The following is a 27,942-nucleotide window of genomic DNA, read 5'->3' as shown; positions in this document are numbered from 1 at the left end:
GAATGCTTGAATCAGAGGGCACAAAAACATCATTTTTCTATAGCTTGGGTTTGCTTTAAGTATTTCTTTTCGTTTTTTAAAAAACAAGACTCCTTATATACTGCACTAAGTTATAGGTGTCAAGATTATGTTAAAATGGAGCAATACACAAGTTCGCATCTCTTAATTCAGTGCTCAAACAGTTCCTAAGCTGCTGCTAAAGAGCTGAGTAAGGAATAGTGAAGCATGTCCACCATATAAAGTTGCCATTCAATGAGATTTCAAGGATACAAAACACCTATATAGCGTCATAAATTATAGTAAGAACCACAGTTGCTATAGAGTCTCCTTCACCCACCACTTCAAGGTCTCTTTAAAGGCTTTGTGGCTCTATCCATATATGATTCATTTCATACTTTTACCTTGTACTGTAGTGACTGATAAGAAAATTAGGTCCTCACCAGTGAACCCCCCTATATTATGAGTCTGAACATACCATTTAAAGCTCAGGAAAGGCTAATAAAACAAAGGCTGACAGCTTTAAAAAATATAGGTCCAGAAATTCAAAAAGTAAAGCATTATCTGCCAGCAGATAAGATAACTAAATCCAGACTTGCAAATATATTATATTTACTCGAGTCTAATGTGCCACTGAATCTAATGTGCACCTCAATTTTCAAAACCTTGAAACCAAAAAAAGTATTTGCTGGCGAATGTAAGTGTGCCATCAAATCTAATGCACACCTTAATTTTCGCAACATAATTTGGCCAAAAATGGTGAGCATTAGATTTGAGTAAATACAGAATTGTCTGTTGGGATCACAGGATATTTATTAGAATTCTCAGATTCTCAGGGTCACCTAAATAGGATCCTTGGCTAAGTTACTGAGGAATGGTTGACACAGTATTAAAAGAACTGGCAGAGGTGATTTCAGAATCACTAGCAATAATCTTTGAGAATTCCTGGAGAACAGGCGAAGTCCCAGCAGACTGGAGGAGGGCAAATGTTGTCCCTATTTTCAAAAAGGGGGAAAGAGAGGACCCAAACAATTACCACCCAGTCAGCCTGACATCAATACCAGGAAATATTCTAGAGCAGATCATTAAGCAAACGGTCTGTGAGCACCTAGAAAGGAATGCTGTGATCACTCAAAGTCAGCATGGGTTTCTGAAAAATAAGTCATGTCAGACTACTCTGATCTCATTTTTTGACAGAATTACAAGCCTGGTAGATGAAGGGAATGCTGTGGATATAGCCTATCTTGATTTCAGCAAGGCCTTTGACAAGGTGCCCCATGATATTCTTGTAAAGAAGCTGGTAAAATGCGGGCTAGACAATGCTACCATTCAGTGGATTTGTAACTGGCTGACTGACCGAACCCAAAGGGTGCTCATCAATGGCTCCTCTTCATCCTGGAGAGAAGTGACTAGTAGGGTGCCACAGGATTCTGTCTTGGGCCCAGTCTTATTCAACATCTTTATCAATGACTTGGATGATGGGCTTTATCGTTCTTTATCTCCTTGACATCTGCTGGGAGGGCGTTCCACAGGGAGGGCGCCACTACTGAGACAGCCTTCTGCCTGGTTCCCTGTAGCTTCGCTTCTCGCAGTGAGGGAACCATCAGAAGGCCCTCGGAGGAGGAGGACCTCAGTGTGCTGGCTGAATATTGGGAGTGGAGACGCTCCTTCAGGTATACTGGGCCAACACAATTTGGGGCTTTAAAGGTCAGTGCCAATACTCTGAATTGTCCTCAGAAACATACTGGGAGCCACTGAAGGTCCTTTAGGACTGGTGTTATATGTTCCCAGGGGCCACTCCCAGTCACCAGTCTAGCTGCCACATTCTGGATTAGTTGTAGTTTCCGAGTCACCTTCAATGCTAGGCCCACGTAGAGTGCATTGCAGTAGTCCAAGTGGGAGATAACCAGAGCATGCACCACTCTGGCGAGACAGTTCACGGGCAAGCATGGTCTCAGCCTGCATACCAGATGGAGCTGATAGACAGCTCCCCTGGAGGCAGAATGGTCCTGCGCCTCCATGGACAGCTGTGGGTCCAAAATTACTCCCAGGCTGCACACCTGGTCCTTCAGGGGCACAGTGACCCCATTCAGGACCAGGGAGTCTCCCACACCTTCCTTCCCAGCTATTTCAGGTGGGAGATTAAATGGTGTGGGGACTTGGATGTGTAAGAGCCAGAGGATTAATGCTGCACACACATGGTTAAGGAGCTGGGCAGGTGAAGAAGATGTAGGAGCTGGGCAGGTGTACCCACAACAATTTCTAGGGAAATGCATGGAAGAGTTAGTTTGCTTGGAAAGGGGATACAATTTCATTAACTTTGGAAAACACCAAACAGTAGCACAGTAGTACAATAACTTGTTTGAAAATCTCCAATTACTCTTACCAAAGGGTTCAATTATACCCCCACCTGTGAAACGTTAACTCTAGCAGCATTTCAGTGATGGTGCATTCAAGCAACTTGAAGTCTCTAATTGTAATGCTTCCTCTGAAAATTCTGTTGCATGATGAAGGACAGCAAAACAATGTAATTCTTGCAATGTAAACTTCACAGGGGGCTACACACATCCAAGAATTCTGTCAGAAATTATTTGTGCCACTTTCTCAGTCAGTGATATGCACAAGAAAGCTCCAGGCTAGATTGAGAAATTGCCAAATAAGTTCCACTGGTGCTACAGGAGGAGAGTGTGGTGACCTAGTTTGGCCAGATGGCAGGATCCCAAAGGATGTGCTTTATAGGGAGCTGGCTTCCAGCAACAGGCATGCTGGTAGGCCAACTCTGTGTTATAAAGATGTCTGCAAATCTGACACGAAGGCTGGCACCATCAACTGCCTTCTGGGAATCCCAATGACTGCAGTGCCTGGAGACAACCAGTCAGCGTCATGTATCCTTAGCAGTGATCAGAGAAGGAATGACTGCTGGGAGGAACACAGAAAGAGGAAAAGCCATGGTGCACCTGTAGCAGCAAAACCGCACTCCTTCATCTGCTCCCACTCCACCAGAACATTTCCCTCCTATATTGGTCTCTACAGGCACAGCAAGCACTGTAACTCTCTAACCATTGAACTTCCTCCCTGAAGATGCACTTTTCCATTGTCTCCTGAGACAGGCCGATGCCAACAGAAAATCATTAATCATTCCACTGAAACAGGAGATAAAGGGGTGTATTTGGGACCTGCTGTAGAATTGCTGTGGCTAAGGTATGGGCTTGCACTCCCCTTAGAGGGCTAAGTTCATAGCTTGTGGGTCCTCCTGAACTCAGCAGTTTGCAGAAGCACAGGTAGTGTCAGGCTAGGTATTCTTCTTACAAATTGACTACCGGTAATACGCCTGCTACAACACTATATAGGACAACTGGAGCTTCTCTAATTAATACATGCCCAAGTAAGATCTAGATTAGACTATGGTAACATCTTCTATGTGGTGCTGCCTTTGAAGGCGGTTCAGAAACTTCAATAGATGCAGAATGTTTTTGGTGGGGGGAATTCAACCAGAGCATGTGCTAGCTCTGTACCAGTCACACTGATTGCTGCATGCTGTTTAGGGAAGTTTTTCATGACTGATGTTTTAATGTATTTTTAATCTCTTGTTGGAAACCACCCAGAGTGGCCGGGGAAACCCAGCCAGATGGGCAGAGTATTATTATTATTATTAGGTATTTAAGTACTGTTCTTTCTTTATTCTTGTTATTCATTCGTGTCTCCCATGAGATTTCTAAACTTCTTTCTTAAGTGCAAGTGTTCCTGGCATTAGAAATCTGGGTCTGTTAGCTTTCAGTGAAACAGGAGTTTTTAAAAAATCCTAGGTTAGGTGCAGAAGTTATCCAAATGTGATTCACAGCTTTAGGAAGTAGAAAACCTCTCCGCTTTCTGCCAATTATTTCTCAAGCTATGACTAGTTCACAAAGTAATATCTAAATCTGCTAGGAGTCATATATAAACACCAAGATGTTAGGGACCTATTGCCTACAAATCAGGAGTTCCGTACCCACCTGTATTCCTTGCTTTCAGCTCCCATCCTCTCTTGCATGTTCCCTTATTCTATACTTTGGATTATTTCATTGAACTCCTGCTGAATTTACGCAACCACAGATTTTACCTTGATTTTGAAAGTGATGTCTGGATGCTTCCATTCACCCAACACAGGATTTAAATCTACTCCCAGTGAAGCATGAGCAAATGGTCTTCCAATGCCTTTGGTCTACCAAATGTCTGCAAAATTCCATGGGTCTCCACCTTACAACCGGTACTATAGTTCTTTGGATGTGCTTGATAATTTACAGTCCTTCTCGAGTTCATCCTTATAAAAACTCTGTGAGGGTGGTGTTTAATTCTCCCATCTGACATACGAGGAACAGAGGCTACAAGAGAGGCTCACCCAAAGCTATACAGCAATCCATGCTAAAGATGGGCCTTCAACTCAAGCCAATACAAATCTACATACCGTTATCCCCTGGAGTTCTTGGCATGTTACTCACGTTAGATTAAATCAATAGAAGATTGATCAGATCATAATATAATGCAGACCATCTGAAATATTAAGTGGTGCATATGTATATGAAATAAATATGTTTTGGTATAGCTGAAATGCCTGCATAGGCCAGATCTCAGACTCCACATGGAATTTGGTGTACTGTACATGAAACAAGAGAAGATAAATAGTGTGGAGTACATTACTGTGAAATATAAATATGCACAGATTCTTCTAGTGTCAATGGGAGATTCACGCCTTAAAAGACTCTGAGGTATTTAATGGTGTCTTTGGCTTCCTGATAGTAGCTTTGTGTCTGCATTTGTGTAAACAACAGCAAAATATGTTATTGGACTGGACAAGGAAAATAACAGTGAAAAGACAACTGATGTTCATATGGTAGTTCAACAGTATCTGGACTATCATTAATATTTCTTTGTGTGAGTGCATTACTATATAAAGAGCAATTTTAATTTTTCTTTTTAGGTGGAAGAAACAGGGTGAGCTGAGGGTGTTTTTTTGTTTTTTTACTGCTGTACTACCGCACCTTTTGAAATGTAATCTATTATTCTATATGGAATCCAAGTAAAGGGGCCCCTGACCATCAGGTCCAGTCGTGTCCGACTCTGGGGTTGCGGCGCTCATCTCGCTCTATAGGCCGAGGGAGCCGGCGTTCGTCCGCAGACAGCTTCCAGGTCATGTGGCCAGCATGACAAAGCCGCTTCTGGCGAACCAGAGCAGCGCATGGAAACGCCGTTTACCTTCCCGCCGGAGCGGTCCCTATTTATCTACTTGCACTTTGATGTGCTTTCGAACTGCTAGGTGGGCAGGAGCTGGGACCGAGCAATGGGAGCTCACCCCGTTGCAGGGATTCGAACCGCCGACCTTCTGATCAGCAAGCCCTAGACTCTGTGGTTTAACCCACAGCGCCACCTGGGTCCCTATATATAATCTATTATACTATAAAAAGAAAATGAAGCCCCTGATTGGCATCAAAGTCTGTTTCTTAGAGTGTAACCAAAATATTGAACTGATCTTACAACTTGAGCAGCCATATGTCTGAAAAGCAAATCCACAGGAATGAATTTCAAGAGCAAATGCCTTTTGAGCTAGCTGAAGTCTTCCATCCCATGAGAGTAATTACTTGAAAAATCTGTGTCAGTGTAATCCTTGAAAGGGCTTCCGTATGAATATTGGGCTGTGAACATGAGTTGCACGGCAATGCATTGCATTCACTATTACTAATCTTTTCATCTCCAGCTCTGAATGCTGCATTTTTGGAATTCTCTACATACTTAAAGCAAATTAACTGTGGGCATACAAATCAAGCTCAATGTATTTTTTAACAAATATTTCAGCGAAACATCACAATGAGTGGGCTTCCATTCCTCCACAATTTTTCATCTTATTAACTTAGCCACACATTATGAAATCAAGAAACATAAAGAGTAATTAAAATGTTAATTTAAAAGTGTTGAATTTCCCATTGTTGCATTGCAATTTCAATATGCAGGGAATTTTTTTAAAAAACAACAACAGTGAAGGGTAGGTGAGTCTTGTCTTTTGATACAATATTTTAATTTATTCTATTGCTGGCATGAAAGTCAGTGGTGCTGCTCGGGTGGAGTGGACTGGGACTTTGGTTCAAATGCCCACTCAGCCATGACGCAGTTAAAAGGATCCAGTAGGTGATGTGAAAGACCTCTCCTCCAGACTCAGGAAAGCCACTGCTACTCAGAGAAGACAACACTAGGTCAGTTAGACAAATAGTCTAACATGGCATAAAAGGGCTTTCTAAGGCACCAGCTCTCACCATGTAACATGCCTCACAAGGTCCTTGAAGGAATATAATGTGTGCAGAAAGACAGAATATCAGACTATTGAACTTTCAAAAATATTCACATACTGTTCTTACATAGGGATCCCACTGGTGTCCCATTCAGGGACTTGACTATACCTGCTTGTCTTAAAACAAGGTGCCACCATTGATTTTTATAAAGAGCAGGGATGCTTCAAGTGACAGTGGTACCTCTACTTACGAATTTAATGCGTTCCGAATGCACATTTGTAAGTTGGAAAAATTTGTAAGTCGAATCCCATAGGAATGCATTGGGAGAAAAAATTCATAAGTCGAAGCAACCCTATCTAAAAATTCGTAAGTAGAAAAAATCCTATCTAAACCACATCCAAGATGGCGGACGGAGCTCCATTCGTAAGTAGAAACATTTGTAAGTAGAGGTACCACTGTATTTTCTGCCAAAGGAAAACAAAGCAAGCTCCTCTGTACATTACTAGTGTTGAGAAAGGTGTCTAAACCACTGAGCCCCCTGGGCTTGCCAATCAGAAGGTTGGCGGTTCAAATCCAGCAATTGGGGTGAGCTCCCGTTGCTTTGTCCCAGCTCTTGCCAAGCTAACAGTTCGAAAGCACGATGTGCAAGTAGATAAATAGGTACCGTACTGCTGTGGCAGGAAGGTAAAAGGTGTTTCCGTGTGCTCTGGCACTTGTCATGCTGTTCTGCTGCACCAGAAACGGGTTTAGTCATGCTGGCCATATGACCCAGAAAGCTGTCTGTGGACAAACGCCAGCTCTCTCAGCCTGAAAGGCAAGATGACTACCGCAACCCCATAGTTGCCTTTGACTGGACTTAACCGTCCAGGGGTTCTTTACCTTTTTTTACATTGAGAAGGGCTTCTAGCAACTTTAAGAGAAAACAAACTCTTCACTTTTTAAGGGAAGCATTTCAGGGCAGCCATAAACAAAAAATGGGCAAAACGCAGCCAAAGCTGAGTTCCACCAAAGGGCTTAGAAACAAGGGCGTACCCACCACGGGGCAAGTTAGGGCAGCTGCCCTACTCTAGAAGCAGGGCTGGTGGGCAGAGGCGGAGCACAGCCCGGCGTAGCGCGAGTTCGCCATTCCCGCCGCGCCGCGCCGCACCCTCCCTCCAGCTCCCCGGCGCGCCCTCTGGCAAGGCCAAGCGCGGCGGGGAACCAGAGAGCGCGGCGCGGCAGGCGGGAACGCTGAACTCGCGCTCCGCTGGGCTGGGCTCCGCCTCCGCCCACCAGCCCTGCTTCTAGGGAGGGGCGGAGGCGCGGAGGAGGCAGCCACAAGCTCGCGCTCCCCACGCGCCTCTGGAGCTTCGTGCTGGGCGGGGGAGCCTGGGGCCGCCTCCTTGAAAGAGCTGCGAGGCACGGAGGAGGCAGGCACAAGCTTGCGTTCCCTGTGCACCTCTGGAGCTTCGTGCCGGGCGCGGGAGCCTGGGGCCGCCTCCTTGAAAGAGCTGCGAGGCGTGGAGGCAGGCACAAGCTCGCGCTCCCCGTGCGCCTCTGGAGCTTCGTGCCGGGCGCGGGAGCCTGGGGCCGCCTCCTTGAAAGCGCTGGGAGGCGCAGAGGAGGCAGGCACAAGCTCACGCTCCCTGCGCCTCTGGAGCTTCGTGCTGGGCGCGGGATCCTGGGGCCGCCTCCTTGAAACAGCTTGGAGGCGCGGAGGAGGCAGCCACAAGCTTGCGCTTCCCGCACGCCTCTGGAGCTTCGTGCCGGGAGCGGGAGCCTGGGGCCGCCTCCTCGGAAGAACTGGGAGGCGCAGGCCACGTAGCCCCGCCCACATTCCCACTGTGGCCCCTCCCCTCCCGCCCCTTGCCCCCCCCTAATTTTGATCCTGGGTACGCCCCTGCTTAGAAAGGCTTAGTTTTTACCTGTTACAGTTTCTAGCAAACGTACCAATAAATTGAATATATTAACATTTTATGTTTGCATATTGCATACCCATCAATCACCATTCTATGACATTACAGAATATTCTGCTTGATACCAATTACATTCTGCTTCTATATTTTGATCTTCCCTAATCTTATTGTTGCAATAACAGAAGTGCAACAATAAAAGTAGATAAGAGTTTGACAGTATTTTGGAAGTGACAGCTAGCTATTGAAATTGCTAGCTAAATGCAATCTAATCAAATGGAAAAAATATATATCCTATTTTAATGGACCTCCCGAGGAGCAATAATGATAATAGTATTAGAAACTGAGCATTTCTTTCAAACCACATACAAGATTTGGCTGATAGATGAGAATGAAAATGAAATATATAAAAAAGAATTGTACATTATGTTCTCCAAAAGATCTGTGCACTTCTCCTAATAGAACCAACTCTGCTTTAAAGAGGGAGGCCATGGGTCATAGCTAGCCTCTAGTAGAATCATAGAATCGGAGTTGAAAGGGAACCCAAAGGTCATCTAGACCAACTCCCCCTGCAATGGGGTTAACAGCCAGATGGAGTGACCCATTGCGCCACAGAGAACATCCAGTAAACCCACGAAATTCTAATCAAATGTTTCCCCATTTTGGTAAAAGGGTTTCCTATAGTTTCCTTACCAAAAAGTTCTCAAAAGTAGTAGGAAATCAAACTATTCCATGTTTTACTGTCACATCTCTCTCAGAAGGCCTTGGTATACCTGACATCATCATCATCATCATCATTTATTTCTGAGCAGCTTCCAACCAAATATTAAAACACAATACAGCATCAAACATTAAAAACTTCCCTAAACAGGGCTGCCTTCAGATATCTGGTAAAAGTCAAATAGTTGTTTATTTCCTTGATGCATCTCTGGGATATTTGTGGGGCATAGGAATTCATTCTCTCCCCCCCCCATAGTCTGACCCCCCACAAGGTCTGAGGGACAGTGGACCGGCCCCCTGCTGAAAATGTTTGCTCACCCCTGATCTGGAGAGTAAAATGGACTGCAAAATATGGACATTTTTCATTCCTGCTTTAAAAGAAAAAAATGGGGGGAAAATATCAATCACTGATAGAACTCCTGTTATCTGTCATTATGTCACCTCTTGCAAACGATGCACCAAGGTGGTCAGATTCATAATTCCCCCTTTTAGTGTGGGGCTATTTTTGACGCTATTTTTGAAACAGTTCAAACCATAGCCAAACCAGATTGTCCTGTCATTTATACTTCTATGAATGGTTTCTGGTTTCACTTGGTTGAGTCCCAGGACACAAGGCATAACAATTGTTATGCAGGGGCGTAGGAAAGGGGGAGTGGGGGGGGGGCGCCCCAGGTGCCATCATGGAGGGGGGGGTGACATACAGGGCCGGCAGCAATCTGGCTGCCATATCCTGTACCAGCTGACGCTCTCTGAACCAGAGCCAAGCAGGGGCATAGGAAAGGGGGCGGTGCCATCATGGAGGGGGGGGGGGACATATTATCAAGGAACAATTACTGCCCTACTAGGGCAATTCATAAAAAACCTTTTTTTTAAAAAAAAAAGCCTGCTCCAAGGGTCTTATCTTACTACACTAGGGATTATATAGCTACATATGAAATTTCATGCATATCAGTTAATATCTTGACCCTCCTCCACGAAAATAGCTGTTTACTTGGCTGTTTTCCTATGTCGTGAAGGCTGAAATTTCAACAAAGCACGTGCCTTTGCTAGACTCTTTTCGGGAACCTGCTAAAAGCATTCTTCTTTAGGCAAGCATACCTAGATGTTTAGGAAGTTGAAGTAATTTTAACCTTAATATTTTAGCTTTTGTATGTTTTAAGATAGGATTGTTATTTTTTCTTGATTTTACTGCTGTGGTGTTTTTGTTTTTTGTTTTTGGAAAACCACTTTGCAGGTCTTTTAAAATTAATCTCAATAAAATAACACAAGCCAAAACACAAGCCATCCTGTAGATTTCAGTATCTGTCCATAGTCGCCGACTTGTTATCAGAGGCTCAGAATCCATATTCCTTTGTAAGAAAATATGAAATAACGTAAAACCATTTTTGCAGGCAAAACAAAAAAACAATAAAACCATGTTGGGGGGGGGGTGACAAGAAATTTTCCACATCAGGTACCAACTGACCTTCCTACGGGTACCAACTGACCTTCCTGTTAGCGGGAAATAAACGACATCATCTGGCTGGAAACGTCACCCCCACCCTGCTGTGTTGTTTGTATTTTAATTGCTGGGATTTTTTAAAATGTAGGGTAGCATTCAAAAGGCGAATCCCAACCCCCACCTGCTTTTTTAAATCCATTTAATCACCTCAAGATTCCAAAATCTCATTCCAGTACAAGTGCAGACTAGGCAAGGACTTTCATCAGGAAACTCACTCTTGGAATAGAATAGTATTCCTTGCACACTCTAGTGCTTGCAAAACTCTCATCTACACTGTGCAAAGGATGTTAATTCTGAATGAATAAAACATACAAGTTGGCTCCAGCCTTCGGGCTCAATAATTTGCCCGACACTGTGTGTTTCTGTGCATTCTGTTAAGAAGCTTTTATAATTAGAATAGGAACTACCCATGGTACATTTCAGAAGGGTCTTTTGTCCCTATCACTCAATCCAACATTATTAAAAACTTTGCTAATTCCTACACACTTCAAAAGGAAACATGATTTAAAGCATCTAAAGCATCGTTCAAGTACCCACTTATTGCCATAAATTTGGAAATGATTTGAAGGTCTTGTGCAGGGCTCATTTTAAAAACGGCAAGCTGATTGTGCGCAAGAAGAAATACAGCCCATAATACAAGAAGAATTAGTGAGATACCGTAAATAACATCTGTGCACTTACTGTATATCATCTTGCTGACAGAAGGTATTGCTACGCAGACTGATCAGCCGTTGCCGATGAAGCACAGCCAATTATTTTGATAGGTTCACATGACAAATTGCTGTTATTAGTCAACATTAAGAGTGTTTCATGAAGTTCTGCAGGGCAGAAATTAACCTGAAATGGCACATTATTTTATATGCTAAAACATCCCTACAAAAATTAAATGGTGGGAAGACACAGATATTTATTTACAGCAGATCCTAGCCATTCAGTTTCTGAGTCATGTTTTTCTTCCTCACTGCCAACTTTCATCCCCAAATTTGACAGTGAGGGTGCATTAGTCTTTCTATCTCTCTAATTACTTAAAAGTGAACAAAGTTTCAAGAATTAAGAGCTACCTGACAATTTCATGTTGTCCTTTGGAGAAGATCTCACACAGCCCCTTCAACAAATTGTACTTGTTTTGACATCATATGTGGCTTGACTTATGACAACCATTGGTTTTTTAATCAAACCATTAGAATTATTTATTATCTATTTATCATTAGTATCATAACATATATGTGGGAAGCAATTGTTTTACTCACACAAGAATTCTGTGATGTAGGTTAGACCAGTGGTTTCCAACCTTTATGGGTATGACGACCCCCTTATAACCACGGAAAAAATCATGGGAGCCCCCCTTGATCATTGTTGCAATTTTAGGTTCCATTGTTTGATAAGCCATTATGACAAAAAACTATTATGAACTCAGTAACACTTTTAAACAAATTCGCAAATGTGCCAGAATAAAAGAAGGCAGCATAAATCATTTATTCTCCCAATGTACCCACCAATCAATAACCCAATGAATTAATTCCAAAAGGTATTAAATAGAACTGTATTTATTCATAAATATAAATCCACTGAATTCCCCAATGCACCCACCAATCAACACAATTAATTAATTTAAAAGATATGAAATTTGAATTTATAATTATAAATTAATTCATTTCCCCAATATACCCAACGATCACAAACTCAACTCAGTCAATCATATAGAAGTAAATACAAATTTATTTCAAAGTGAACTCAATTGAAGTAGTACCCAAAAGAACTAGTAGGAAAGCTCTAACTGCTACCAATCTAAGCAGTACAGGTTTACTGTACTAGCATTACAGAAAAGCGAAGAATGTTCTTCTAAAGTAGCAGCCTGTATAGAAATGTATAATCAGCGCAAAAAACAAAACTATGCCATGATAAATCCCTGAAACGAGATATTGATAAAGTGAATAATACTAAAACTCAACTAATGATTACTCAAAGAAACATACCGTAATAGGTTTAAATTTCCCAAAATAAACTTTGATATAGAAAAGACATGAATTTCTCAAAATGTAACAATGGAATCCTATGCACACTGACTCAGAAGTAATTCCTATTGAGTTTAATGAAATTTACTCCCAGAAAGGTGTGTACAGGACAGCAACCTCAAGCCACTGTATTTGCCTCTGCACTGACAAAGTTCCACTGAGTTCAATGGGGAAAGACTATAAGTTACCATGTTTGTGGAATGTGAGGTCCAACTGATAACAGGTTTATTTCACATCTTAATGAAGCTGAATCCATGCTTGGAATGATAAGACTGAGACAGGAGGCATCTACTGACATGCTACAATTCCCAGGGGCAACTAAATGATAGATTAATGAAAGGTGGTTTTGATAAGCTCAAAGGTAAATCTATAATTGTAGAGTAAGGTCTACTGGAACGATCAGCATTATTTCTGAAAATGCCATTGGGTTTAACTCTTCTAGGTATTTTTAATGCTGAAAACAATGCCATTTCTATGTACATGTATGCTTAGAAATGATGTATTATACAGGCCAATGTGACACTTGTTCAACATTTCTTGCTGATGTGATGAATTTAGGACTTTTGTGATTTGAAATTTGTCTTTTTCCTGTAATGAGTAGGCTTAGTTCTCATAACCATGAGATGAACAGCATATCTCTTTGCAGGAAGAAGAGTTAGGGTTAGACTGGATGCTGCTCCATAAAAAACTCAAGGAGAATTCTGAGAACCCTTCGCTGTGACATCTGTTCTTCTATGTGCAGTGTGTGTGTGTGTGTGTGTGTGTGTGTGTGTGCATGCACACACAAACTTTTAATATGGAGAAGCATTCAGTCATGTAATCACCTGCTGTTTCTAGTTGTATATCAAGGAAAAGTTTTACAGCTGTTTACTATTGCAACTTACCTCCTGTTTGTGCAGATCAGGCACAGCTTGAGGCAAAAAAGGCCAAAAGGATTAACACTTGCAATTCTAAGCATGTTTACTCAAAAGGAACTCCCACTGTGTTCCACAGGCCTTACTTATAGGTAAGCATACACAGGATTGCAGCTTCAGCCAAGTTTCTTTTGCACAGAGAGCATTCATGCTGCATGTCTCCTTTTAAAAATACATTTTTCTCTGTCAGTTTGAGATACAGGATGTACAGAAAAAGTTGAAATGCATGACAATGAAAGCAAATTAGATACATGAAGTGCTTTAACCAGTGACAGCCTAATCTGAAAAGGGAAACTGAATGGAATTAGTTCATGACTGAGCCTCTTCAAATACAAAGACAGCCATGCAAGGTGCTCAAGACCTGGGATGCAAATTGGTTTGTTCTGTTGAGTGAAAACTAGTTAAATTTCAAGGCAGCCAATGTTGGTCCCAAAGAGCAGAATATTTCAGAACTCATATTCAAAGAAGGACTCAATTAATGATTTTTTTTGGCTGTGTGCTACTAATTACAACAGTGTTCATTTTGTGTTGATGAATGTGTAAGTATACAATTTACATCAGCTTGCTAAAGAAATATTATCTGAACATCTTGCAAGACCCAAACCTGTTTTTGATGATAAAGGAAACTGTATTTTCTCATTTAGGAACAGGCAAGGAGAGTGCCATCACACACAGGTCATGCTTGCAAGCTTCTCATAGGCATCTGATGGGATGCTGTGAAAACAGGATGCTGCCAGATGGGCTCTTTGGTCTGATCCAGCCAGGCAGTGGCATAGCTAGGGCTTTTGCCACCCGGGACAGTCACTGATTTTGCGGCCAATATTTAAAAATGTAGTGTATTAAATGAGATGATGTTTTACTAGAAAGCACCTATAAACTGTCAAGAATCATTGTTTCCCAAAGTTTCATGACCATTCTGAGGCCGCTGAAAGGGAACACTAGGGTTGCAAATCTTTAATGGGCCAATTACCCATAAGGTGATTGGGGTGGAGAGGAAATGGAGAAATGGCACAGCTGTAAGAGCGAGGAAAACATACCCAATGCAGAAATGGGGAACATCTTTCAAAGTTTTAAAATGAGGAAGGAATCACATAAAGTTGGAGGCAGGCTGACATAAGAACCAAACTTTTGAGAACTTGAGAAGTATGTGCATTTTCTAAAAAACAGAATGAAATGTCATGTTCGAAGCTGAATAGAAATTTTACTTCCCTGAAAACCCCAAACTCAAATCTTAATGGTAATATATAAACACTGAAAATGAGTAACTCAGTATTATTCGCTGCTGCACTACAAGCACGCAAGACAGTAAACCCCACATGAAGAAGAAGAAGAAGAAGAGTAGTTTGGATTTGATATCCCGCTTTATCACTACCCGAAGGAGTTTCAAAGCAGCTAACATTCTCCTTTCCCTTCCTCCCCCACAACAAACACTCTGTGAGGTGGGTGGGGCTGAGAGACTTCAAAGAAGCAAATGTAGCAGAACTATGGCCTCTAGTCCTCTTGGCTTCTGGACCAGCTCTTCATCTGCTTTCATATATTTTTGTGGTATGTTTTGAGTGGTTTTGTTAGATGGTTTTCAATGATTTTTGGATATCGCTCCCAACTCCAGTTCACACGGACCATCCGATACTGGAACAGTCACACCAAGGATTACTAATGCACACAAAAAACCACTCCGGTTTCCCTCTCTACCAACACACTAGTGCTGCGAAAGGAGCAAGACAGCACTAAATCACACCAAGCAACTTGGAGTTTACTCTTTATTAGCAAAAACAGGACTTGCAGAGGAGTGTCAGGCCTAATGAGCACAGCAACTCTTCTGAGGCAAGGCTTGCCCTCATGAAGCAGTTGCTGAGAAGGAAGGTCCCCACGTCCCCACAGCTGCTTAAAACCCTCCTCTCCAGGGTTTCCCCAAAGAAATCTGAGACTGCGCCTGCGTGAAGCTAACTTTCCCTCTGCCCTTTTCATTCCTCTCCTGATTCTGGGAGACCAGGTGCGGAGAGGAGCTTGCTGTACCCGTGACTCTTCACCTGCCAGACTCATCTTGCCTCTTGGCCTTCCTCCTCTCCTGCTTCAGCTTCTGCCCCTGATTCTGGACTTCTCTCTGTCACAGACTCTTCTAGCACACTAAGCCACCTTCGGCTTCTGACACCTCCTTCTCCCAGTCTTCTCCCTCAGACCACTCATTGTCATCCCACCACCAATCCCCGGATTCTGAGCCTTCTTCCCTTGGGAGTTCCCCAGATGATTCCTCCCACCATTCCTCTGCGTTCACCCAGTCTGTGACATGCTGTAAGCTTAGCCCCCATCCTGTGGAGTGCTTCTGCCATGCAGGAGAGATAGAACCATTTATGCAAGCATCTGCTTTTAGCCCATTTGTAACAACAGGAGGAGCTGACATTACAAAATGTGAATGCTACTTTTTTTTTTTTACAGATCCTCCCACCCTGTTTTCTTCTTATTCTACCATTTTGAACTCAGTTGGAACAGCTGCACTGCTAGATTTTTGTATGCAAAATGAAGTTACCTTTAGTTCCAACTGCAGAAACAAATGCCTGCTTATTTTCTTTCTTTTTTTGGATAGTTAGATAACTATATAAAATGGGGGAAAGTATTTAAATTACATTCTTGTGCACTGGAAGATTATAATATTTGATGGACAGGGAACTATATTGTTATTTATTCTACTGAATTCTATTTTTGTCTTCCTTCATGATGGTGAATTGCTTTAGGGGCCAAAGTGTAAATGAGAAATATTTGCAAGCTGAGAAATTTAATACATATATTGTGAATAGATCTCAACTTTGATACTTTAAGGGTGACTCCCTACAGGGAGCCAGCCCCCATCATCCTAACGTCCACCTCGCCAAGCACAGGGAGCAGCAGTGGGTCTGAAGCAGCCAGGAGGGAGGGGAAAAGACTCGGAGGGAGAGAAAAGCCAGCATGCAGAACCATGGGAAAGCTCAGGGGAGGAGAGATGAAGGGAAGGGCTCCAGGATGCTGGAGAGCCCTTCCACCGCCTTGACAGGGAGGAGACTGAGAGGGCATCGCTCCTTCCGGCGCAAGAGTTAAGGAGAGAACCGCAACGCAGGTCAAGGGGGAGGCGTTTTGGGGTGCCCCAACTACTTTGCTGGCATAAGAGCAGACGTACGCCATTGCCGGATTCTGATTCAGAATGAGAGGTCATGTTTTAAGCTATCTCTGCACTGTAAATACTTGGCACAATAAAAGTCTTTAAAGACAAACTGAACTCAAGCGGAGTTATTCTAGAGTAGCCACGATGACCCTCTGACAGATACACTAACAAATAATATGTGAATTTGCTCCAAAGTGAATGAAATACCAATTCTTCATCAATACACTTTATGTAACAAAACATATTCATTAGCAATAGCTAGATATCTAAAAGGAAAATGAAGTAACTAAAATAGGAATATACAAAACATTAGGTCAACCAAAAAAAGTTTTTTATGGGGGGGTGGGGAGAGAATAAAGGTCTGGACAAAAATAATTTGTAAAAATGGGAAGCTGGGCCAGATCCGCGCCTTAGTTTGCCTACCCATGATCTGGAGAGTCAAAGGTCAGTTGTGATGGGTTGGGGGGCAGGGCGAAATGACCTTTGACTCTCCAGATCATGGGTAGGCAAACTAAGGCCCAGATCCGGCCCAGTTGCCTTCTGGAACCGGCCCGCGGACAGTCCAGGAATTGCCGCGAGGATCTGATCATTCGGGCTGTGCCTGCGTGTGCATTTGGCGGCACCTCCTCCCTCCCTCCTCCTGGCTTCTACACGTCCTGCCGAGAGTAGAGAGGAAGGGGCCTGGGCTTTGTTGGTGCCAGTAGCAGCAGTGTTAGCACTCGATCAGCCACCATTGTAAGCAGGCTTTGTTGCTGCCTGCCCCTCTCCGGAGCCCTTTCGTGCGCCACTCATTGTCCCACTGCTGCCAGCGCCTGCCGCTCACAAGACACAGGTAAGCAGGCACCGGGGCTCGTTTGGTCCAGTGCTGTGGAGAAGGGAGTGGAGAGTCGGTGCAATTGGGCCAGGATAGATGTAATATGCTCAAACCGTCTTGCCCCAGTGAGCAACCTGGCTGCCGAACATAGCTGCCAAGTTATCCCTTTTTTACAGGGATTTTCCCTTATGCTGAATAGGCTTCCTCGCGAGAAAAGCGAAAACTTGGCAGCTATGCTGCCGAATTCTGCACCAGCTGAAGTTTCCAAACTGTCTTCAGAGGCAGCCCCACATATAACACATTGCAGAGGTTACCAGAGCACAGACGACAGAAGTTAGGCCAGGCATCCCCAAACTTCGGCCCTCCAGATGTTTTGGACTACAATTCCCATCATCCCTGACCACTGGTCCTGTTAGCTAGGGATCATGGGAGTTGTAGGCCAAAACATCTGGAGGGCCGCAGTTTGGGGATGCCTGAGTTAGGCCAGTGTTTCTCAACCAGTGTGCCTCCAGATGTTTTGGGACTACAACTCCCATCATTCCTAGCTAGCAAGACCAGTGGTCAGGAATGATGGGAGTTGTAGTCCCAAAACATCTGGAGGCACACTGGTTGAGAAACACTGAGTTAGGCTATCCCTGTCCAAATACCAGCGCAGCTGGGCCACCAGACAAAGTTGTTGGAAGATACTCTGTGCCACCAAGGCCACCTGAAGCTCAAGCAACAGCAAAGATTCAGGAGTACCCCAGGTTACGTACCTGCTATTTTAGAGGAAGTGTAAACCCGTTAAGAGCAGTTAAGGATGGGACTTGTAGCTCAGCAACATCTGTAAGGACCAACCCAGGCCCTAAGTGGTCTCCCAGTACATGCTCCTGATACAGCCCCCAATTTCTCACACATGACTCTTGCCTCTGGGTTAGCAACTAAGGGCCAACAGCTGCTTCAGAGGCCCTCCAATTGGGTAAATGACCTCTAATACAAATTAATCCATTTGGAGAAAAACTGGGGGGTTTAGATAGCCTCTAACATCTTTGGACACTCAGGCCTCCATCCCTGCACACACTGCACATAAACAAGCGCTTCTGTGGAAGTTTAGGTCCAGTCTATTTTGTAAATTCATATCCCAAACGGTTCCCATAGTGGTTAAAAATGGTTACTGCCCAGTGTCTTCTCAGTCAGGTAGATAGTTTGACACCTTTTGGAAGTTGGGGAGATATCTATCGCACTGATAATTACTTCTTGATTTCTCCATGTCTTTGCCAGACAGCACTTATCAATCCTTTGTGTGCGAAAGGCTGAATGGAAACAAGTCATTACAGGGCTTTGCTGCAGCATCCTTTGCTGAGATCCATACATTCTCACTTTTTTGGCTTTAAAATCAGCAACTTTAAATGCTACATATGGTATTTCAATTTTTTATAAACATTTTGTTTCTGATGTAAAAAAAGGATGAAAAATTTGAAAGTTAAGTAATTACATCATTTATTAAAAAACAAAAAAACTCACTTTATCTATTTCTTAACCTAATGAAAATAATTAATTGCATTTTGCTAAGCGTGTATATTATTCATAGTGGGGTGGGGTGTTCCTTCTGGGTACTAGGAAATAATGGCCATTTAAAAAAAACAAAAAACCTAGCTAGAATCTGTGAACCCCTGTCTTAATATGCTATTGTAACAGGAAATTAAAAAAGAAAATGTTATAGGTAATATTTCCCTGTAAATTATAGCAAATTTTATTTATTAAATTGAAGGCCATCACAAACTTTTTTCAATACGTGAAAAGGCGTGTTTCTGTTCCAGAAAAAACTTCATACTTCCACTGTACATTCCATTGAAAGTCACTCAACAGTAATTAATATCCCATAAAACTTCATAGTTGAGCAGCTTTACACTCTCAGTCTGTTTCTTCACATAATAACCAGAAAAGATAAGCAGAAATCAAGAAAAATAAAGTGTACACCATTTGCCAAGTGATTGATACTCTGTCAAAGGACTAATAGTAGCTGCTATATAATCTTCATGTAAACTTGCTGACATTTGACTAAAAAGCAAGTTGACATAAAGATTCACTGAAAGCCTACTTCTACCAAGTATCTTTGGGGGGCCTTCAAAAGAGAAAGATTAATGACAGAGCTATCTGTGGTGTTAATGTATTTATTAATGACACAGCAGGTTTGATACTTTTGGTGCCTATATTCCCTCCATAGTGAAAGTCTCTTTGGAATATTACATTTCCCAGCAAGTTATGTTTTTATAAGTGAATTTACTTGGATTATACTGCAGTGACCTGCAACAGCTGTGCCATGTTTGTCTTTCTGCCGCAAAACATGCAGCAGTACACTTGTAGCAAGTGCAAACTGGTGGTTGTCTTGCTGGAAGAGAAGGTACAGACCTTGAGGCCCGCCTAGCCATACCTCGAGCTATAGGACAACATGCAGTTTCTCAACAGAGCTGAGTGGACTGTGATGGAACAGCAACACAGGTTGGGTGCCCCTAGGGAGCAGGAAGATCACCCAGTGCAAGAAATGGAGGAATGTGACACACAGAAATAGGACAGTCACGAGCCATGCTTTGTTGTTGGAGCTGCAAAATTGCTTCCATGCTCTCACCTTGGACACCAATTCTGGTTTCCAGAAAAGCTAGGAGAGCAGTTGCCAACCTCAAAATACACCAAGGTGGCTGCGAAAGGTAGTGCGCAGAATTCCTGCCATGCCCCAGAGGTGAAAGAGACAGGAGGGGATGGACTTGGAGGAGTCTTTTTCCATTCTTGACCTAAGCCCTTCAGATCCTAGGCTACTGATGGTAGATGAGTATGTTGATACCTAGCTACCTTCCATGGAGACATCAGAGAAATGGAATTGCAGTCTAGAGAAGGCAAGCTGAGAGGGAGGAATAGGAAGTACTCAAACCATAAGGTTCCACCCTTTGTAACCTATCTTAATAATATTCAGATAAGCTCCAATAGACAGAAGGGGAAAACTCAAGAACAGCAGTAGCAGACCTAAGAACAGAACATTCCAAGCAGGCTTTGGAAGTGTACAGAACAATTCCTGCCACTCCCGAGAGGAGGGAGAGACATTTGGTGCAGGTAGGTAACTCCCTACTGAGGGGACAGAGGCAGTAGTGTGAGGAGGAAACAGGATTTCCTTGGAGGTGTGCTATCTCCCAGGTGCAAAGATTCATGATCAATCCCAAGATCACCACCCCTTCCTTCTGATTCATGTCGGTACAAATAATACCAGCCTATAATATATAGCAAGGGATTATGAGACTCTGGGCAGGGAGTTGAAGAGACTTGGGGCACAGGTAGTCTTTTCATCACTCCCTGTTGAAAGTCTTGGTCCAGGAAGAGAGAGGAAAATACTGGAGGGAAATAATTGGCTGTGCAGGTGGTGTTTTCAGGAAGGGTTTGGCTTCTTGAATCAAGGTCTCTGCTTCAAGACAGCTTTAAACTTCAGGGAGAGGGACAGAGGAACTCATGGTACTGGGGATAATAGCTTCATTGATGCACAGGAAACTGAGGTGGTGCTCTTGAAACCTGCTTTAGGGCAAGAAATCACAAGAAGAAGGCAGCTGGAGGAAGCGACTCATGGTTTCAGTTGTCTCTATACAAATGCACAAAGTATGGGAAACAAACAAGATGAATTGGAGCTTTTAATACAGGTAGGCATTACTGAAACCTGGTAGGATAAGACTCATGAGTGGAATGTAGGAATTGAGGGGTATAACTTGTTCGAAAGGAATAGACCAAACAGGAAGAGAGGAGGAGTAGCATTATATGTAAAGAATGTGAACACTTGTGAAGAAATCCATGACCTGGAGCATGGAAAGTAGATTGAGGGAATATGGATAAAAATTGTAGGAAAGAGAAACAACAGTGACCCTACTGTGGATGTCTGCTATAAACTGCCAAAACAGACTGGAGACTGGATTATGACTTCAAAAAGCAGATTACCAAACATTCAAAGAGATATAGTAGTCATGGGAGACTTCAATGTCCCAATATCTGTTGGAACTCCAACTCTGCCAGGAGTCTGGTTTGTTTCCGGCAGGAGAGGGTGACTGCAGAGGCTCCTGCTTTGACCCATAGAGCCGGTGATCCAGAACCCCCAGGTCAGGTATGGGCGGTGTGGGGTGCAAATGGGTAGGGCTGGGAAAGGGGACCTGCTTGCTTGCCTGGACTTGTGCATCGCCTGGGGCTCCAATGTGCCGCCCCCAAGGTAAGTGCCACCGGGGCGCCCCCCTGGCTACGCTACTGGGTTGGATGGCCATCTGCCATGGATGCTTTACCAGAGTTTCCTACGTTGCAGCGGTTGCACTAGAAGGATGACCCTTGGGGTCCTTTCTGGATCTGTTTTTCTGCTTCAACAATATCCCATCATGTTCTTACCATTTTATGGAATTGTATTTTGTATATATTATAAAATTATGAATAAAACATGTTCCATTTACAAACAAAATATTTAAATGGCTACCTTTCTACTGGTAGGACAGGGTGGGGGGGCACAGGAAGGAAACAAGGTCGGAAGGGGGCCACAGCCGCAAAAAGATTGGGAAATACTGCTTCAAGGGATGCTGGTCTGTCATTTGCAGTATGCTCACTGAGGAACGCTTGACCAGCGACAGGACTAGCTCAAGACATTTTGCTGCCTGAGGCGAAGGACAAGATGGTGCCCTCCCCGGGGGCACATACAGAAGCCAACTGGACTAGTAGTTGAATCTTACTCCAATACTGGTGAAAGGACAGGCTCACATAGGGGCCACATGGCACTCACAGCTCTGGTCCCTCCTAACACCTCAGCATCCTTCACCTGAGGCATATGCCTAACTCTGCCTCATCGTAGGGCCAGCCCTGACCAGGGATGCTCCAGAAATTTGATACTGTGAATTCTAACACAAACTGATCTGCTCTGAGCTTCTCACTTCCCAAACATGCCAACACAGTTCTTAGATCAAAAAAAGGCCTGTTAATATATGTTTTGAAGCATGTGTTTTGAGAGAAAATACATATTTAAGATGTGATTTCCGTAAATTCACAGATTAAAGGACAGAATGGTGTGATGGCTCACAAGAAAGTGATATATACCAGAAATACACTGATTTGCTTCTACCTGAGACCCAGTAACCCAGTAACTGTTATTTAGAACATTTTGCTATAGGGAGAAGCATTTCCCAAGCATGCCAGGCGACAGAGCAACAAAATGAGTGTTCAAGAAGATTTCTAGGAAATTTTTATTTTTAAAAAACTTACCTTGACTGTATAATACTCCTTTACTTCAGGCATAATAGAATCAAAGTCCCCACTGATGTAATCAGGCAAAAAGCTGAGAAAGAAGTAATACTTAGTTAGATTTTTTTTTTATTAACCTCCTCACACTTTATTTCTTGAATTTTTAAAAAAGAGAGAGCTTTCGGGGGGTGGGGTGGGGGTGGCTGCAAGACTGAAACAGCGATGTCCTTTTCCAAAGTTAACATCAATAAAATGGATTGAAATTTCCAATCTTCGCTTCTAAGAAACTAATGTCTTGGACTATAATAATTTTTAGTTACTGGACTGAGATCAGCCCGACTGATGCACAGATATGTAACATTTATCCTTGAAGATACTAAACGAGTGAAAATTATAGCAGGTATCACAATTCATTTCACTCAGAATCTTATTAATGGGCTGCTTTTCCGTCTCTTTTATAATTCATAGGATCTAGGCATGTTTGTGTATTCATCAGCATGATTAGGGAAGGAAGGAAAGAATCCACCCAGTCACAGAGACAGCTCTCCTATAATTCTACCATGGATAAGCAGCATAGTCTCCAGATATTATTCTCCCTGCTGGGTTTCCAGGGTTGCAAGAAACTACCATATTTTTCGCTCCATGAGGCAGACTTTTTCCCTCCTAAAAATGAAGGGGAAATGTCTGTGCGTCTTATGGAGCGAAGGCAATGGGCGGCAGTGGGATCCCTCAAGTGGAGGGATGCCACTGCCATTGGATCCATGGCTCCCAGCGGCAGCAGAGGGATGAGCAACCCTAAATTACGCTGCTCCCTCCTCCTCCACGGCCGCTGGGGGGAGCAGCCTCTCCCAACCGCGCCTCCTGCTCACACACAGCCTGTAAGCGGTTCCCACTCTGCTTGCTTTTCAACGAGCTGGGAGGAGGGACGGATGGCAGCCCCGTCCGTCCCTCCTCCCGGCTCGCTGAAAAGCGAGAGCTGCTTACACGCTCTGTGCGGCTCTCGCTAGCAGCCTCCCCTTTCCCCTGAATCCCCGGGGAAGGTTTGGGAGTGGTGGGCAGGCTGTTCGCCATTGCCCCGCGCTCAGAATATTTTTTTCTTGTTTTCCTGCTCAAAAACTTAGGTGCGTCTTATGGAGTGAAAACTACGGTAGATAGAGTTTCCCCACATATGTATAGCACAGGAAGCATCATTGATTACATCAATAGGAAAAATCTAGAGTAGTATATCCTATTTTCTCCCACCCCACACCGTGTACTTGCAGAAAGGTAGTTTTTCAACACGTTTTGGAAAACATTATTTTGTTGCTATGGAACATTTGGAATTGAATTTGAAGTTGCATGTATATTCTGGTGAATGTTAACCTGCAGTGACTTACATTTCTGCTCACAGAAAGGCTTACAGCTACCTAGAGATTGAAAGGAAGTTATGTATAAGCCCTTAATGCACTGCTGCAAAGTCCAGAAGCTGTGCCGTTCTCAGCAAACAAAGTACGGCTCTGCCTGTCTCAGTGGCGTCCGCTGCATGCACACACAATCTCAATCTCAGAGCCTGTTCTTGTAACACCAGACCATGGGCATTAAATCTGAACCTCACAGTATTTTAATGCATGTTCACTTTTAATTTGTATACCACCTTTCTATATTGCTATTCACCGCCAACATTCTGATCGGCAAGCCCTAGGCTCTGTGGTTTAGACCACACACCACCTACGTCCTTTCATCTTTTTGCCTACTTGTCAGAAATATAAAATGGGAAGAAGTATAGAGGAGGGAGAAAGGTTGTTTTCTGCTGCTCCAGAGAAGTGGACACAGAGCAATGGATTCAAACTACAAGAAAGAAGATTCCAACTAAACATTAGGAAGAACTTCCTGACAGTAAGAGCTGTTCGGCAGTGGAATTTGCCACCAAGGAGTGTGGTGGAGTCTCCTTCTTTGGAGGTCTTTAAGCAGAGGCTTGACAGCCATATATCAAGAATGCTTTGATGGTGTTTCGTGCTTGGCAGGGGGTTGGACTGGATGGCCCTTGTGGTCTCTTCCAACTCTATGATTCTATGGAACCTCCTGCTTTGAATCAGGCAAGTCTTATTCTTGCCTTAACCTTCACTTCTTCAGAAGAGGGACTGCAAAGCCAGCCTGACTTGCTCTTCCTTCTGGAGAACTTTCCATGCAGAAGACACAGACCTTTGGAGGCTGGAATTTTAAGATGGAAATATATGTTTCAATGTAGCTGTGGCTGAAACAAGGAGGAAATCTGTGAAGACCTGACCAGGGATGAGGAACCTATGGCCCTCTCTGGGTCTTAAGACTAACAACATAACCATTGGAGTTCCGAGACTCCAAAAAACAGGATTTGAAAAAAGAATTTGAAAAGTTCTGAGACTCCAAAAAATAGGATTTCAACATTTGTGTTAATGCTAAAGTTAGGTTTAAGATTAAGATTATCAAAGTGTCCCATGTAAAGGAAATGCAAAAGTGAGCAATTCAGTAATCCCTCAGGGCTGTTGGGGCTTTTTTTGGCACCTTAATTGTCCCAATTATGCCTCAATTCTTCACTTAATGGCATATCTTTTCCATTAAGCTTTTCTTGCCACTGAATGTGATTTCAGATCTGACTGGAACACTGAAAGAGTAACAGACAGGATACTGCAGGGCTCCTATCATAGCATTCAAAAGCAAGCTTCATAAACACCTACAGTTCCCTTAAAAATCCTGAAGAGCCCTATGCAACTGCTGATCATCCATGAGCCAACAGTTATCAAGGTTTATTTGTGTTTCATTCTGTTGAAAGGGAATAATATGTGTGCTCCCTTCCTAACTACATGGTCTTTTATACATTAGTCATTCAAATAATATGCTATGTATTTGAGCACTTTATTTGGTTTTCATTTTCTTAATGACTCCCTGGACAAGAACTATTCAGAACAAGGAAAGGTTGAGTTAATCTATGTTTTATTATGAACTATTTTAACTTTAAGCGCATCCCCTCCACATAACTAAAACATATACCTACTACGCCAGTCCCACACCAATGCCAGTCTCTAGAGCCAGTGACAGCCACTCAAACCTCTGGCAATGCCTCTGAAAGGGTATGAAAAGTTCCAGTGTGGCTTTTTGGAGAGCAAAAAGAGGCTATGGCTTGAAGGCTGAAAATAGTCTGCACATCTACAGTTAATGGTGCGCAGATCTCTGGAACCTGGCCTTTGAGATGTCAGGAGTGGAATGAAACCTTACAGGTATTATGTTACTCTGCTTCTACTTTTTTCTTGATGCCAGTAATAAGTACCCCTAAAAGTTAACAAAGCATCATGTTTGGGACTCATAAAGCCTATAAGCAAACAAAATCCTTCTTCAAGACCTGTGGGCATTCTATTCTGTTTTAAACCTTCAATGCCATATCTCCTGAATATATGTCATCTTTGCAGTAAACAACACAATAACTGTGCTGCTGGGGTATTTAATTTACTTTAATCACCTCACTTGGTATTCTATATCAGCTTATAAATTTTATGCAGGCTGGCATGGCTTGTACAATCTATTTTCCTCCCAATTAGCAGTTACAATGATCCATGGTACAGTCTATAGAAAGTATCATGGAATACTGCAGTCAGTATGCGGAAACAGTTGAAAGCATGGAGGCGCTACTTAAAATCCAACCAGCATGACTTTGTTTCCTTGGTGTGGCAACTGCACTTACTGTGCACATACTGTCAGTGCAGGGTAGTGGATAGAATCATAGAATTATAGAGTTGGAAGGGACCACAAGGGTAATCTAGTTCAACCCCCTGCAATGCAGGAATCTTTTGCCCAACAGGCTTGAACCAAGCTTCAAATCCTTGCTCACCGGGTGACTCTGGAGAAGTAACTATCTCTCAGCATTGCCTGCCCTGCATGGGTGTTGGGAGAATAAAATCAGAGCAAAGCCATGCATGATGCCCAGAGCTCCTTGGAGGAAGGGCGGTATATAAATGCAACAAACAAACAAACAAACAAACAGCACATCTGGATTACAGCCAATGGACACAGGCCAAACTCCCACTCCTAGCAGTGGAGCCCTGTTTTAGGACTTCCCTTTCACATTTAATGCTTATAATGGAAGGGTGCTGTAATGGGTAAATGCCAATTTCCACCCCTGATTAAATCAATGACAAGATGAGGCATGCAACTATGTTTAACAAGGTATGAGTTTAGTGAAGAAGAGATCATTACTTTATCCTGAATTCTGACAAATCTCTGACCAACAATGTCATATTATCCAGGAACAATTATGCTATAATTAAATTAACAAGAAAATCATTTTGTTTCAGGTTGAGCTAAGGGCTTTTCATCTTAACTCAAGTTCCCCAAAAGCCAGAAAATCACTGTTTTACCATGGAGGCAAACTGTGTGCTACATGACTGTCAAGGTTCCTTCCAATTCTGTGTGGACAATGTTGGTTGCTAGTTGCATGCTTCCAACATGGAATGATAGTTTCAGTTGTACATGCGTATATTCCAGTGCATGTCTAATCTGGGACTTCGGTCCAATGCTCTGCCGCAGCCAGCTATTCAACTCCAAGCAAGTGATAGCATAGCATACCACATCAATATTCCCTAAATACTGTAGTGCATTTGTTAAGCTTGGGGGAGCTAGCTTGGCAGGGGTAATTTATTAGCATTTTGCAGCTTGAGTGAACATGGGAAGCCCTTAACACATGTTAAACTGAAAGGTTTTTTGATCATTTAATTTTATTATTTTGTTTAATCATTCATGTATCTGCAGCAGTGACCAAAGGAGGAATGACCACTGGGAGGAGAGCAGAGAGAAGGGACGCCATGGTGCATCTGCAATCACAACTGGGCGCCTTCATCTACCCCAGCGGCAATAAAACATGTCTCTCCCACATTGGTTTCTACAGCCATAGCAGGCACTGTAACTCTCCAAGGTTTGGCTCTACCCCCCCCCATGGAAAGTGCACTCTTCCATTGTCTCCCAAGACAGGTGGATGCCATCCAGGAACCAAACTACTCCTGTCAATATAAAAACTCTTCTTCTTCTTCCTCTTCTTCCTCTTCGTCTTCTTCTTCTGCGATCACTCGTAGCCGAGTAAGATTGTCTTCCATAAACACGGTTTTAACAATGAGTCCGCAAGTGACTGTGGAGGCCAATTCTGGATTTGCACGTCCTTCCACAGTGGGGACATTGGTTTCCGGGTGGGAGTTGATCACGATAAAAAAAAACAGTACTGGGGTTACCAAACGGTTAAGTATGTTTTAATCCCATGCTTTTAACTAATGAGTTAATCAGTCCAAACACACCCTGGAATAAATACCATGCTATCAAATATATAGATGCCATTTTGTGGTTCCTTAATGAAGGTAACAGTTGACTAAGTAACAGACATCTCATTTGTTTTTTGGAAGGTCATCTTTAAATGCACATAACCAATCAAGAGATGCAGAAAGATGATTTATTTTTTCAATCATTG

The 27,942-nt window shown here is 43.1% G+C and overlaps 1 protein-coding gene across 6 annotated transcripts in view; it reads right to left on the bottom strand.

Annotated features, from left to right (window-relative positions):
* The window catches only part of TPK1 (thiamin pyrophosphokinase 1), a 207,881-nt gene that overhangs the window by 78,655 nt on the left and 101,284 nt on the right, over nucleotides 1-27,942 (bottom strand). For all 6 annotated transcript variants that reach the window (XR_009558356.1, XM_035101357.2, XM_060280546.1 and 3 more), the window contains one exon: nucleotides 22,500-22,572. Coding sequence is in view for 5 of the 6 variants with exons in the window: in XM_035101357.2 (XP_034957248.2) it covers nucleotides 22,500-22,572 (73 nt within the window). In the remaining variant the exon portion in view is untranslated. The remainder of the gene's footprint in view (nucleotides 1-22,499; nucleotides 22,573-27,942) is intronic.

Source organism: Zootoca vivipara, chromosome 12 (genome assembly GCF_963506605.1).
Source record: "Zootoca vivipara chromosome 12, rZooViv1.1, whole genome shotgun sequence".
Classification (NCBI taxonomy): Eukaryota; Metazoa; Chordata; class Lepidosauria; order Squamata; family Lacertidae; genus Zootoca; species Zootoca vivipara.
Note: the sequence above shows the minus strand (reverse complement) of the source record. Positions and strands in the feature narration are given on the sequence as shown.